At 39.1% G+C, this 12,491-nt stretch overlaps 1 protein-coding gene across 1 annotated transcript in view; it reads right to left on the bottom strand.

Annotated features, from left to right (window-relative positions):
- Positions 1-12,491, bottom strand: part of CFAP54 (cilia and flagella associated protein 54) — a 242,110-nt gene that overhangs the window by 78,736 nt on the left and 150,883 nt on the right. Inside the window, exons 43-47 of the mRNA XM_081818984.1 lie at positions 7,813-7,918; positions 5,278-5,425; positions 4,299-4,456; positions 3,952-4,128; positions 3,724-3,850 (exon numbers count right to left, since the gene is read on the bottom strand). Of these exons, the coding sequence (XP_081675110.1) occupies positions 3,724-3,850; positions 3,952-4,128; positions 4,299-4,456; positions 5,278-5,425; positions 7,813-7,918 (716 nt within the window). The remainder of the gene's footprint in view (positions 1-3,723; positions 3,851-3,951; positions 4,129-4,298; positions 4,457-5,277; positions 5,426-7,812; positions 7,919-12,491) is intronic.

The raw sequence follows: 12,491 nt of genomic DNA, 5'->3' as shown, positions 1-12,491 counted from the left end.
AATGTGGCTGTTGGGGCTGGCAGCTGATGATCGCCTTGTCTTTTGGTAATTTTACAAAAGGAAAATGTTGCGATAAAGAGTAGAAGGCAGTGGGGGAAAATACTTATCGATGGGAAAGTTCAACAGCACAGTGGAGAAATATAAACAGGAAGGTAGTGTGGGATTGCGGAATGATACAGTGGCTGGGTCCCAGCTGAAGCGCTGGGTTCGAGCTGGTCACTGGTGCTACCATGTCATTTGAGACCTTGAACAAGTCCCAACATGCCTCTTGGGTCTTGAGTGTCTTCCTCTGAAAAATGAGGCAGTAGAACTAGAAAATATCTAAGGTCCCTTTGGGTTCTGAAATTTTCAATTCCAAAATGCTATGCCCTACAAAGAGTTTTCAAGAAACCAAGAACTTTTTGTAAATTTTCAGTTGAGAAATGAAAGGAAGGGTGGTGGAAAAAGTGTATCTCTCCCTCTTTCTCTCTCTCTTATCCAAGGAGATGGTACGGAGCCCTGACTCTGGACAAAGCAGGTTGGTAGCACACTGCTGAGAAGATGGAGATGAAGAAACTGAGCCTTGCTTCCAGGGTGCTCCCAGAAGAGCAAGGAGGCCAGGCATGGAACAGTGAGAATCGCTACCACCTACAAAGCTGTTAGAACGAACTGGGTGCCCTTCTAACAAGGTACACACTCGCTTCATCCCACAACAAGCCTGTGAGATTGGTATTTTTCTTAACCACATTTTATGAGAGAAGAAACTGAAGCACAGAGGAGTTCAAGTGACCTGCTCAAAGAAAGTGGACCAGAAATCTTTCTGCAGAGTCCGTGCTCTTCACCCCAACAGTGACCAATTGTGAGTAAATCCCAGGCAAGGATATGCTAACATCATCTGTCCAATACAACCTCATATTTCAACACAGCTCCTATTTTTATGTGTCTCACTTCTTGTTTCAAATTATACTACAGCTGTTTATTAATATAAGACAATAATATCAAGTATCTTCATGTAATTTAAGCAGGTATATATATGTACTATATATGAAATATGTATTATATATAATAAAGTATTAATATATAATAAAAGTACTTGAATTGTCTTCTAGATTTTTGTGAAAATTAGGAAGAGACTTGTTACAGAAATTACCGACAGTTTCCTTTCTCTGTCCCCCTAACTGGATAACGGGCTCTGTGAGGGCAGAGATGGTGACTGGTTCCCTCTTACATCCCCACTCCCCAGCATCATTCTTGCAACTTTCTTCACTCCTATTATACAATTAATCAGTAACCTACTTTTTCATCTTATGAGAAAGCTCAAGGTTTTGCCATTAATTGGAAAAATAATCTCAAATAACCATGATGTTTATTTTTGGTTTTATAAAAACAATCTCAAAGTGCCTTTTTCTGTCAGAGGCTTTCACAAAGAAAAAACAATTACTTAAGTGGCTCTATTCTTGTGATGCAATCTATATGCTCACTATAAAGGAAAACTGTCGAGAAAGCATCAGATCAGATGATTTTATGCTTCATAATATTGAAGTGCTCCTGTTTCCAATAAATCTCAACTCTGTGAAAAAGAAGTTGTGAAACTGATGTTATTTTGACAGAAAATCTGCTTTTGGTTTTGTTTTTTAAGTCTGTATATAATATAACAGAAAGCAAGCTGTTCTGCCTCAAGTGAGTCTAAAAAACGGTGGCACTATTGTCACTGAGTGGTGACACATCTTCAAGATTAGGAAGTCATGAAAGCAGAGAATACATTTGATTTAACACAATCTGTACTTTAAGCTCTTGTAGCAATCAAATATACTGATAATATAACAAACTGTGGACTAAAAATGCACAAAAATAGCTCTCCTGGGATCAGATTGCTGGAAGGAATTCTAGAGGTCAGCTAGGCCAGCCAAATTTCATAAATAAGGCAACTCAACAACGTAGAGGTGATGCAATTTACCCAAAATAGCAAAATTCCTATCTGATGATGATGATGATGAATCATATAATAATAATAATCAATAATCATGAGCGGGAGGAGCAGAAGGGAGAAGATTCTGGACAGATGATGATTTGACCACACCTCTGTTGCCCTCCCTTCTCCATCCTAGTCCAACCATCAGCCTCTCCTAAGCTGAGCAGCCGCTGGTACAGGAGGCAAATGGGCCCCAAGAGGTGAAGGTAATGTTTCAAAATGTAGGTTTTATTATTGTTCAGGTGTGATGAGGTCAGCAGGCCAGGTGACAACTACCACTGAAAAGAGAGTTTGTTACTTACACTTCCCAAGAGGATGGGGCACACCACACCATAGAGAAAAGCACAAAAGTCAGTCAGGAGCAAGGGGAAAATGTGGACAAGAACCTTTATTCTGGATTTTAGGAAGAGGTGATTAGGTTAGGGTAAGCAGGCTAAGCAGGTTTAGGATTGGCTAGTTTGAGTAATTTCAGTGGGCTCTGCTAGTAGTCTGATACCTGTCCCCAGGGTGATTAGGGCAGGAAAATAGTGCCTCGGCAACGTGTCAGAGCCCAGCAAAGGACAATAAGGGAGCCTAAAAACGGTTCAGAGGATGGGCTCTGGAATAATCTGCATATAAAAGGCATGTTTACAGGACAGTGGCTTGCTAATCTCTAGGAATTGGCTAGCCCTGGGAAGTCCCTCCCTGGTCAGCAGGGCCCCAGATGTCAAAGCCTCAGAAACACAGAAATTAAAAAGGCATGATTAATATAGGTTAGAACAGAGAGCTGCTACCAGGTTTTCTGCCCTCTGAGCTGGGCAAAAGCTGGGGAGCTAGAGGTAAGCAGCCTTGGGTCAAAGACCAGAGAGGGTGTCCTAGAGAAAGCTTGAAAAATCTGTGAGCTCCTAAGGAGGACAGTACCAGTTGGTTCCACTTTGGTTCCCAAGGGCTATACGCCTCCTATTTCCTGCTCCAACAACTCCCATTAGGTGCACTTGTGGCTGGCTCCAGGCTACCCTCCAATCTAGGCTTCACCCAGCAGCCAGGGTAATCTTCTGAAACATAAACCATCCCAGCTCACCTCCTCCCATGAGGCAGCTCCTAGTCCACTCTCATCAGGCTGCACTGGTTTCCCAAAGTTCTAGAATAGGTCAAGCATGTCCTGACCTCAGAACCTACAACTCAAGGCTCTCTCTGCCTCTACCATGCAGAACTAGTCACTTGCAATTTAAGGTTTAGGGTTAAATACCACTTCCCCAGAGTGCTCTGCCCCAATGACTCGCTCCCTTCATTATTCTTTATCAGCAGAATTCATCCACATCTTTCATAAAACTGACCACGATTTATAATTACATACCTATACATAATTCAGTACCATACATAAGCTTTCTATATCCTCACTGATTTTCTGTCTGGTAGTTATCAAATAAACATTTTATTTTATACAATATTTATCTTATTAAATTTTATAAATGTTTACAAAATTTTAGAAATATTTTACAAATGTTAATATTTATAATATAATACGCACTTCTCCATATGGTTTGTTTACTTGCTTATTTCTGTCTCCCACACTAAGATCAGGGACTATCTCCATTTAATCTCCAGTAACTTCCCAGGACCTCACACAGAGTCTGGCACATGGTAAATAATCAAAAACTATTTGTTAAAATAAACGGAGCCTAGGTATTCATAAATATTGCCCCATTTGAATGCACTCCTATGACAACGTGCCCGAAAATAAAAATTTTTCATCAGTGACTTGAGAGTAATATATGTTTAAGTGTTCTTACCAATTCTCATTTTTGTTTTGGCCAATAACATGACATGAGGAAGATAGATATTTTTCAAAGGCTGTAATGGACTTGCATAGTCAGTGTTTGATAAAGGAAACTCAATTGTCTCTCCAAAAGTTAGCATCTGTAAAAGGAACATTGTAGTTAGTAACTAGCTAATGTGGTTTGGAATAAGAAGACAGAAAAATAAGTTTCCAAGTCTTGAGGATACAAAAGCATGCTTACCTGTTCAATAAGAATGTTGTGAGACTGAATCAACAAATGTAATTTTTCTGTTTTTAAAGGAGTTTCCTTGAATTTCTCGGCTTTTGTTAAGTCATCCAGCAAAAGCATGCTTCTCACCAGGGTTAAATGAGATCGAGGAGAAATAAATTCACTTTCTTCAAGCAAATGTATTATCGCCTATTAAAATAAAATTATTCCTTTTGATAGTCCCATTTCCAATTCACTGAAACAAGAGCTAGCCAAACTGTTATGCAGCATTCAGCACCTAATGGAATTTAAAATTCTCTCCTTTTGTTCTAATCAGAATCAGTAGTTAAATATCAATGTGAGTGAGGTTTCCTTCCTACCTGAAGGTTGGTTATGATGTCTGCCTTTAGATGCTTTTCTTGGAGGCCAATGATTACAGCTTGCATCAAGAACTCGGCCTGTAGCTCCCTGTCACCTGCACTTTTTGCCTCCTCGCACACTTCATTGATGAGGCTGACGTAATCTATCATGTCGTTTTCTAAAGTAAATAAATGCAGTTATTTAAAGTACCCTGGGAAAGTAAGAAATTACATATGCAATACACCCCCAATGTTCATGACAGGAATATTGTATAATACAGAGGACAGGAAGATATAAAGATGGAAAACAGACTCTACACGAAACATGAAAAATAAATGTGTTGCAATTTGGGAGAAAGTACTTTAGGGTACTCCAGTGCTGCAAAAGTAAGGATGCTACATGAAAAAAATTAATGTGGAAGATGGAGAGAGATGGGTGGATAGATAGATTTACAAATAGATACTTATCAGTCACTATAAGAACATGTATATGTGCCAGGCTATAATCTAAAACTTTATAAATTTAACCCATTTAAGACTGATAATAACCCTAAGAAGGAGGTACAATTATTTCCATTTTTACTGAGGAGTAAACTGAGGCATAGGGGGATTAAGAGACTTGACCAAGATCACACAGGGAGAATATGGTGGACCAAACATGTGAACCCAGAACAAGTACCTGGAGCCAAAGTCTGTGCTCGGGACCCCTACACTATGCTGCCTCCCTCAATGACAAGAAGACCTGCACGTTAGTATTTTGATCTCCTTGCCTGGTCTGCATACATCAGAAACCTAGATGCCATTTTCAGTGATACAAGGGACTACTGACATGATTATTCTTGTTTAAGGACATGAATTTTTTTATTCTGGAAACAGATCAAGCTATAAAGTTAGAAAATGTTAATGTTATAATAATAAAATGTATCTCAATAAAACCTCCATTACCTGAGTAAAACTAATGTTTATGAAAACTTGGCTTAAGAAAATAGGATATTTGTACCTGTCACCATTCCAATGCCATGAATCTGTGCAACAAATGCAGTCACCAGTGCTAAGCGGCACCTCAACCAGAGATGAATGTTGAAATATTCTCGAGAATTTAGGGAAACGGGATCTAAAAACTCGTTATCATCTTTATTTTCAGTAGCCTAAACAATACAAAAATGATGGTTATCTTGCCATTTAATAATGTTAAAGGTCTAGCCTAATGCTAAATGTTAAGAGAAGTGTCTGGTATCATTTAATACTATTAAATTTTTAATTTTGGAAATCTGTCTTGCACATTCTATAAACTATGAAAAATACACACACAAAATAAAATCATTCACACCATCCTCTATTAATATTTGGTTATACTGATTTTCAACTTTTCTTTTTCTTTCTCTACCCATTGTAGACAATAGTTTTGCACTCTGAATTTTTCATTGCAAATTATATTATCAGTGGTGTCTATGTCTTCAAAAATTTTGTAAACATTATCTTAACGGCTGAAAAAAATTAAATAATGCTGGTTAATACTTATTGAGTACTTATTATGTTCCAGGCACTATGCTAAGTATCTTATACACATTATCTTATTTGATCCTCCCGAAAAGCCAAAGAGGAGTTATTATTTCTGTTTTACAGATGTGAGAATGGAGACCTAGGAAGATTAAATATTTGCTTAAACCTGTACCTCTGAAACAAATAATATATTATATGTTAAAAAAAAAAAAAAAAAAGAAGACGATAGCAGGAAGGGAAAAATGAAGGGGGGCAAATCGGAGGGGGAGACGAACCATGAGAGGCTATGGACTCTGAGAAACAAACTGAGGGTTCTAGAGGGGAGGGGGATGGGAGGATGGGTTAGCCTGGTGATGGATATTAAAGAGGGCATGTATTGAATGGAGCACTGGGTGTTATACGCAAACAATGAATCATGGAACACTACATCAAAAACTAATGATGTAATGTGTGGTGATTAACATAACATAATAAAAAAAAAAGAAGAAGAAAAAATATTTGCTTAAACTCCATTACATTTTGGCAGAGGTAGGATTCAAACTTGTGTCCTTCTGAATTTAGAGCCCCCCAGTCTTAATCCACTGTTGTATGTTGCTCATGTTCCAAACATGTATTATAAATGATTTCCCATCTTCATTACTGTACTTTACAAAGGGTTGACCAATGTTCAGAGCTCCTGAGAGGGAAGGACAAAGGCAAGTTTTCCCAAGTGGGGGCGGGGAATCCATTTTAGACATTTGGGAACTTTAAAATCATCTAGAACAATGCCCATTTGTTCTAGGAATTTCCTGCTATGCATCTCTGACAGCTCCAACCAATCGGCAACATGTAATATCAAGGAGCGGCCATCAGGACTTGGGGGAGGCTGGAATGTGGAGAGACAGGTGGGAAGCACAGAAGAGGAGGGTAAGCCAGCACTGGGAACAAAGAAAGAAGTGAACAGAGGCCTCAAGGCAGAATGGTGACTAGAATGGGCACATCAAGTACTCCAGAAGTCTAGGATTTAGATTAGCAATACAGGACAAAATGCCTATCCACACACCTTAATCTCTCAGCGCTTACACTTCCTGTGACTACTGAAGAGCCACGTCACACTTAATCTGAATCAGGATTTCTCAACCTCAGCACTATGGGTAGCCGTGGAGGACGTTATAAGTTTAGCAGCATCCCTGACCTCCATGCACTAGATGACAGGAGCACCCTCTCTACTTGTAACAACCGAAATGTCTCCAGATGTTGCCAAATAACCCCTGGGAGGCAAAATAGCCCCCAACTGACAACCATTCCTCTAAGTCAATTTTTGAATTAGATTGCTTTTTAGCATTTTTATTTCTTTTAATATAGTAAGAAATGAGTTTCTATTTAGGATAATTAGTTTTGCTCATTTGTAATGACACTAGATATTAGCAATTTTATTAGTAAAGCTTAAAATAATGAGCAAGGATTCTATGTGATGAATCTTTATGTTTTAATCCTAAACAACCCCTTTTTATTAAATTACTTGGTCTTATCAAACTCCAATAAAATGTCAAAGAATTCATGACACCAGTCGTCAAAGAGATTTCAGAGCTTTAGTGTGGAAGAATTATCTATGGGAAATCCAAGGTAGGAAATAACGCAGGTGTCACACTGGTGATGTTGAAGTAATAAATTCAAAAGTGAAATGAAGAGCCAAATAAAGTGAAACAACTTTATTTGCTAAAGAAATCAGATCTAGAATACTGGAATGATATATCTGGCGGGACCTTAGTCATTATTACATTCAATTCCATCAGTTCACAGATGAGATTTAAATGAAAAGTTAAAATTTTTAATTAAAAAAAATTTTTTTTTTAAAGTTTAAGGGACTTGCCCAAGTATACCACTAAATGAAGAGCATAAGTGGGGCTTCAACACTTACCTTTTTACTCTGAATTCAAAGTTTTTTCTACTTTACCCCTTTATTTCATCCAAATAATTAGACAATTTCCTAGCATGCTAACAGTTATTATATAGTAAGTATTGTAAAGAGAAACATTAAATTCATACATACAGAAGCTCCTGGAGAGACAGAATTCTCTGTGTCATCTTGTACTCCCTTCCTTTTAAAAAGTTTTGAATCCTGGAGAAGTCTAAGCGTAGAAAATACTATTGCAGCACTAAAATAGAAAATATATTTTAAATCTCATTAGTACTGACAATCTCATTAATAAAATGAGCACATATGCATTTCATATGTATCACAATGTGGTTCTCCAGTCTTTCAAGGTTATAGAACTTTGTTACTTAAAGCTATACATTTGGAAACTCTTACACTAAATTATTGCTTAATCAGTGTCTAGAAGTACCAGAAGGCAGATGTACTAAACTAAGAAAACAGAAGTTAGGAGATAGGAATTCTCCTGACTTCCTGTTGCTCCATACATAAGTTTGTCTGCACTTTAAACCAATTTATAACTGATATCACACTTCTTCAAAATACCTTAATAACATATATCGAGAGACTTCTTCTTTTGAAAATCTATTCCAAAATGAAATCCAAAATGCGGAACAAGCTGTATACCTGAAGATGCTTTGTAGCATTATTTTATAACATGGGAAGAACTGGGTGAAAGCCAAATGGACAATATACCTATCTACCTAAGTCCCCACTTGAATAGTTAATAATCATATTTAACAGGTGTTATAGGTTGAACTGTGTCCTCTCAAAAAAAGAAAAAAAGAAAGAAAGAAAGAAAGGGGACGCCTGGGTGACTCAGTTGGTTAAGCATCAGACTCTTGATTTTGACTCAGGTCATGAACCCAGGGACATAAGACTGAGCCCCATGTTGGGCTCTGCACTCAGCAGGGGTTCTGCTTGAGATTCCCTCTTTCCCTCTCCCTGTGCCCCTCCCCCAATTCAGGTGCATTCTCTCTCTCTCTTTCTCTCTCTCAAATAAATAAATAAAATCTTTTTTTAAAAAAAAAGGTATGTTGACGTCCTAACCCTCAGTACCTCAGAATGGAGGTAATCTGAAATGATCAAGTTAAAATGAGGTCATTAGGGTGGACACTATTCCAATATGACCACTGTTTGTATAAAAAGGGAAAATTTGGACAGAGAGACAGATATACACAGAGGGAAGGTGACACGAAGACACACAGGGAGAAGACAGCCACGTGACTGGAGTGGTGCCTTTACAAGCCAAGGAATGCCAAGGATTACGGGCAAACACCAGAAGGTACATGAAGCAAGGAAAGCTTCTCCTCTAGAGCCTTCAGATAGAACCTGGCCCTGCTGACATTTTGATCTTGGAGCACTGACTCCAGGATCATGAGACAATAAAATTCTGTTGGTGCTTTGTTATGGTGGCCCTAGGAAACTGATAGAATAGGTTAAAAGCAGGTCCCCTGGCTTTTGCCTCCTACACCAAACCTGCCCTTCTTCCCTTGTTTTCCATCCCAGAGGGAGAGTCCAGATCACCATTGCTTCCTCACTAACTCATGCTCTATATTCAATCCATCAGCAAGTTCCGTCAGCTTGACCTTCAACATATGGGTACCAGCCAGCAGCTCCTCACCTCCTCCAGGGCTAGTGCCTTCATCCAAGCCACCATGATCTCCAGGCTGCACGAATGGGAGCTTCCTGATCGGCCTCCTTCTCTGGCTCTTGTCCCTGCAGCCCTGTCCTCCACACAGCGGCCACAGCGACCCCATCAAGAGGCAAATCAGATCCTACCACCTCCCTCCATATAGATTTCAGAGGCCCCCTGTGTCCCTGGACTGTGGTCAGTACACTTCTTCCTATGGGTCAGTTACTGAGGTTTCTGGCCAAGTATATGCTCAGCTTCATACGTGTCCACGGATGCTTGTGAAAAGGTACAGTGTTTGTAGGTTCCCAGAGTGTGTACATATGCTCAACTTTTAAATTATATTTTTAAACCCTCTTCTTTTTTGTCTATATGTTGTATTAAAAGCTGAAAACAGGGGCACCTGGGTGGCTCAGTTGTTAAGTGTCTGCCTTGGGCTCAGGTCATGATCCCAGGGTCCTGGGATCGAGCCCTGCATTGTCCTCTCTGCTCAGCAGGAAGCCTGCTTCTCCCTCTCCCACTCCCCCTGCTTGTGTTCCCTCTCTTGCTGTGTCTCTCTCTGTCAAATAAATAAATAAAATCTTAAAAAAAAAAAAAAGCTGAAAACATTGTGCTCACACACATATTCTGTCCACAGAGATTTTCTCTTTTTTCTTTTTTTCTCCACAATCCTTTAAACAAACAATAACTGGCATTTACTGAGTGTTTACCACCAGTCAGGTGCTGTGTTAAGTGCTTTGTGTGAATTACTTAATCTCCACCACAAACCTACAAGGTAGATACTATTATCATTACTTGATAGATCAGGAAATATAGACAGAAATATTAAGTGCCTTGCCTAAGGTGACACAGCTAATAAGAAGAGGCAGGATTAGAACCCAGGCAACTGGCCTGAGCCTGCACACTTCACTGCTGCCGATAGCGTGGCCTCCGTCTTTCCACAGTTCTAACAAGTTTGGTTTGGTTTTGGTATACTGTTACTCGTTGCCATGTTTATGGCGGCTACATAGTCATTGTTGACTGCACCCTTCATCAACACAAAGGCCCTCTCTGTCCACTTGACTGCCTTTTGCTTTGCATTCTACTCTGCAGACTTCATGAAATAGTATCATTCTAAGGATCAAATGAAGTATTTGTTTTTTCACTTGTTCTCCTATTGGCAAGGAACAAATCTAAGGGCTGCGGATACAGTTGCTGCCTTCACGGAGTTGACCTTCTGGTAAGAGTGGGGTGTGCTTAGCACGTAGGAGTACTTAGCAGATACATGATGCTCAGTGCACACTAGCTGTACTCATTTCGTGTATCGAGTGGGCCAGGCATATGGGGGGGAACCAAGCTGATTTTCTTCTATGTTAGTAACTAGAATATAAAGCTTCCTGCAATTATTGAATTTTAAATTCCCAAGATTCTACTGAGTCATTAAAATGGTTTAGATATTTGTAGAATATTTTCTAAGGTATGATTTGTGATTATATAACCTTAGTGGTTTTTATTTAAAATAAAACTAAACAGGGGCACCTGGGTGGCTCAGTTGTTAAGCGTCTGCCTTCGGCTCAGGTCATGATCCCTGGGTCCTGGGATCGAGCCCCGCATCGGGCTCCCTGCTCTGCGGGAAGCCTGCTTCTCCCTCTCCCACTCCCCCTGCTTGTGTTCCCTCTCTTGCTGTGTCTCTCTCTGTCAAATAAATAGATAAAATCTTTAAAATAAAATAAAATAAAACTAAACAAATAGCAAGAAAACAGCAACAGATGTAACACAGATTGAGTACGTATATGGGAATGCAATTTCCTCTCCCTGACACCCTTCCCCACTCAAGCGTTCACACCAGTTTCGAAGGCCCCTTGTTTCCTGCGCAGCTTCAGAGGTGAGCACTGTATGGTTCCGAAAGGGCCCGGGAAGAAGGACGGACGTGGTGCCCACCTCATCATTCTGATTCTGAAGGCTAAATTCTGACTTCAAGAGAAATGAGGTATGAGGTTTAGAATCTTGCTAACCCAAAAACTTAATGAATAAAATATAAACATGCTAGTATATCCTAATCCTCCTGGTGCCACGTAGGTGCACAATGGAAAATTTCTAGTTTCTGCTCTCCACCAGAGAGACAGAAAGTATAGGAGGATTACTCACTATAAACACTCTGAAATCCCCAAGGAAGGAGGTTTCATTCTGACACAAAATTAAAAGGCTCAAATGTTATCCCATTTAGACAATAAATCAAATATAAAAGAGAACGGAAAGGAACTTATTAAAAAAAAAAAAAAAAGATAGGACTCTGAGAGAGGCATCCCTAAAAGAAGTAGAAATACAGTTGGAGTAACTTTGATCCCATTTATTTCTTATTAACATTCATGACAAAAATGGTCAGTTTGTTCTCATAAAATCCATGCAGCTCACTCTACCTGTCACCCTAGGGAATGTGCCTTTCAGTTTCCTTGACACATAATTTTATTAGAAGTATCATAAAATGTCAAGCTAACCATCATTTGGGAAAGGGACTGTCCAACACTCTCAGCAGTGCCCAAACCGAAGCTTGTGGGGGGTAAAGTTCACATAAGAAAAACTCATTCATCTTGACAGTAGGCTTCCCCAAATGACAACTCCACTGCAAAAAGGCAATAACATCAAACTCTTTGCAGGTTTTGTCCCAAGGGCCAGGTTCATGTATTTAAAATAGGAGCGATTCTGATACACTTGCACATTATTTGCGTATGTCTATCTGGTTTTCAAATTAAAGTTCTACAATGACATTCCTTTCTGTGGCCATTTTGTAATTTTATTTTCTTGTTTCCTTCTTCCTTCCTAAAAAAAAAAAAATCACTCATGTCTTCCATGGGTGTAAGACATGTGGAAGGCTGAGGATGGAAGGTAAACAGCAAGAACCATTTTCTGGGGCGGCTATTGCTCTCTAAAATAGTCTGGAGAAGAGTTCTATATTCTTCTACAGGAAATCATATAGTCATGTTTTAGAGGGAGAGGGAGATGATGTATTTACATATATATATATGCAAAGCATATATTTTCTATTAATAAATCACCTAGTAAAAATTCCTGTTCTTCAAACTTCAAAAGGGAAAATGGTACATTATTATGCTAATAAGCCCATTTACTATCAATCAACTACCACTGTATTTTTCTTAAAAATAGCTACAAATGTAACAATACT

Source organism: Leptonychotes weddellii, chromosome 5, assembly GCF_054177405.1.
Source record: "Leptonychotes weddellii isolate Sample4059 chromosome 5, ASM5417740v2, whole genome shotgun sequence".
Taxonomy (NCBI): domain Eukaryota; kingdom Metazoa; phylum Chordata; class Mammalia; order Carnivora; family Phocidae; genus Leptonychotes; species Leptonychotes weddellii.
The sequence above is the reverse complement of the archived record's forward strand: the minus strand, read 5'-3'. Positions and strand labels throughout refer to the sequence as shown.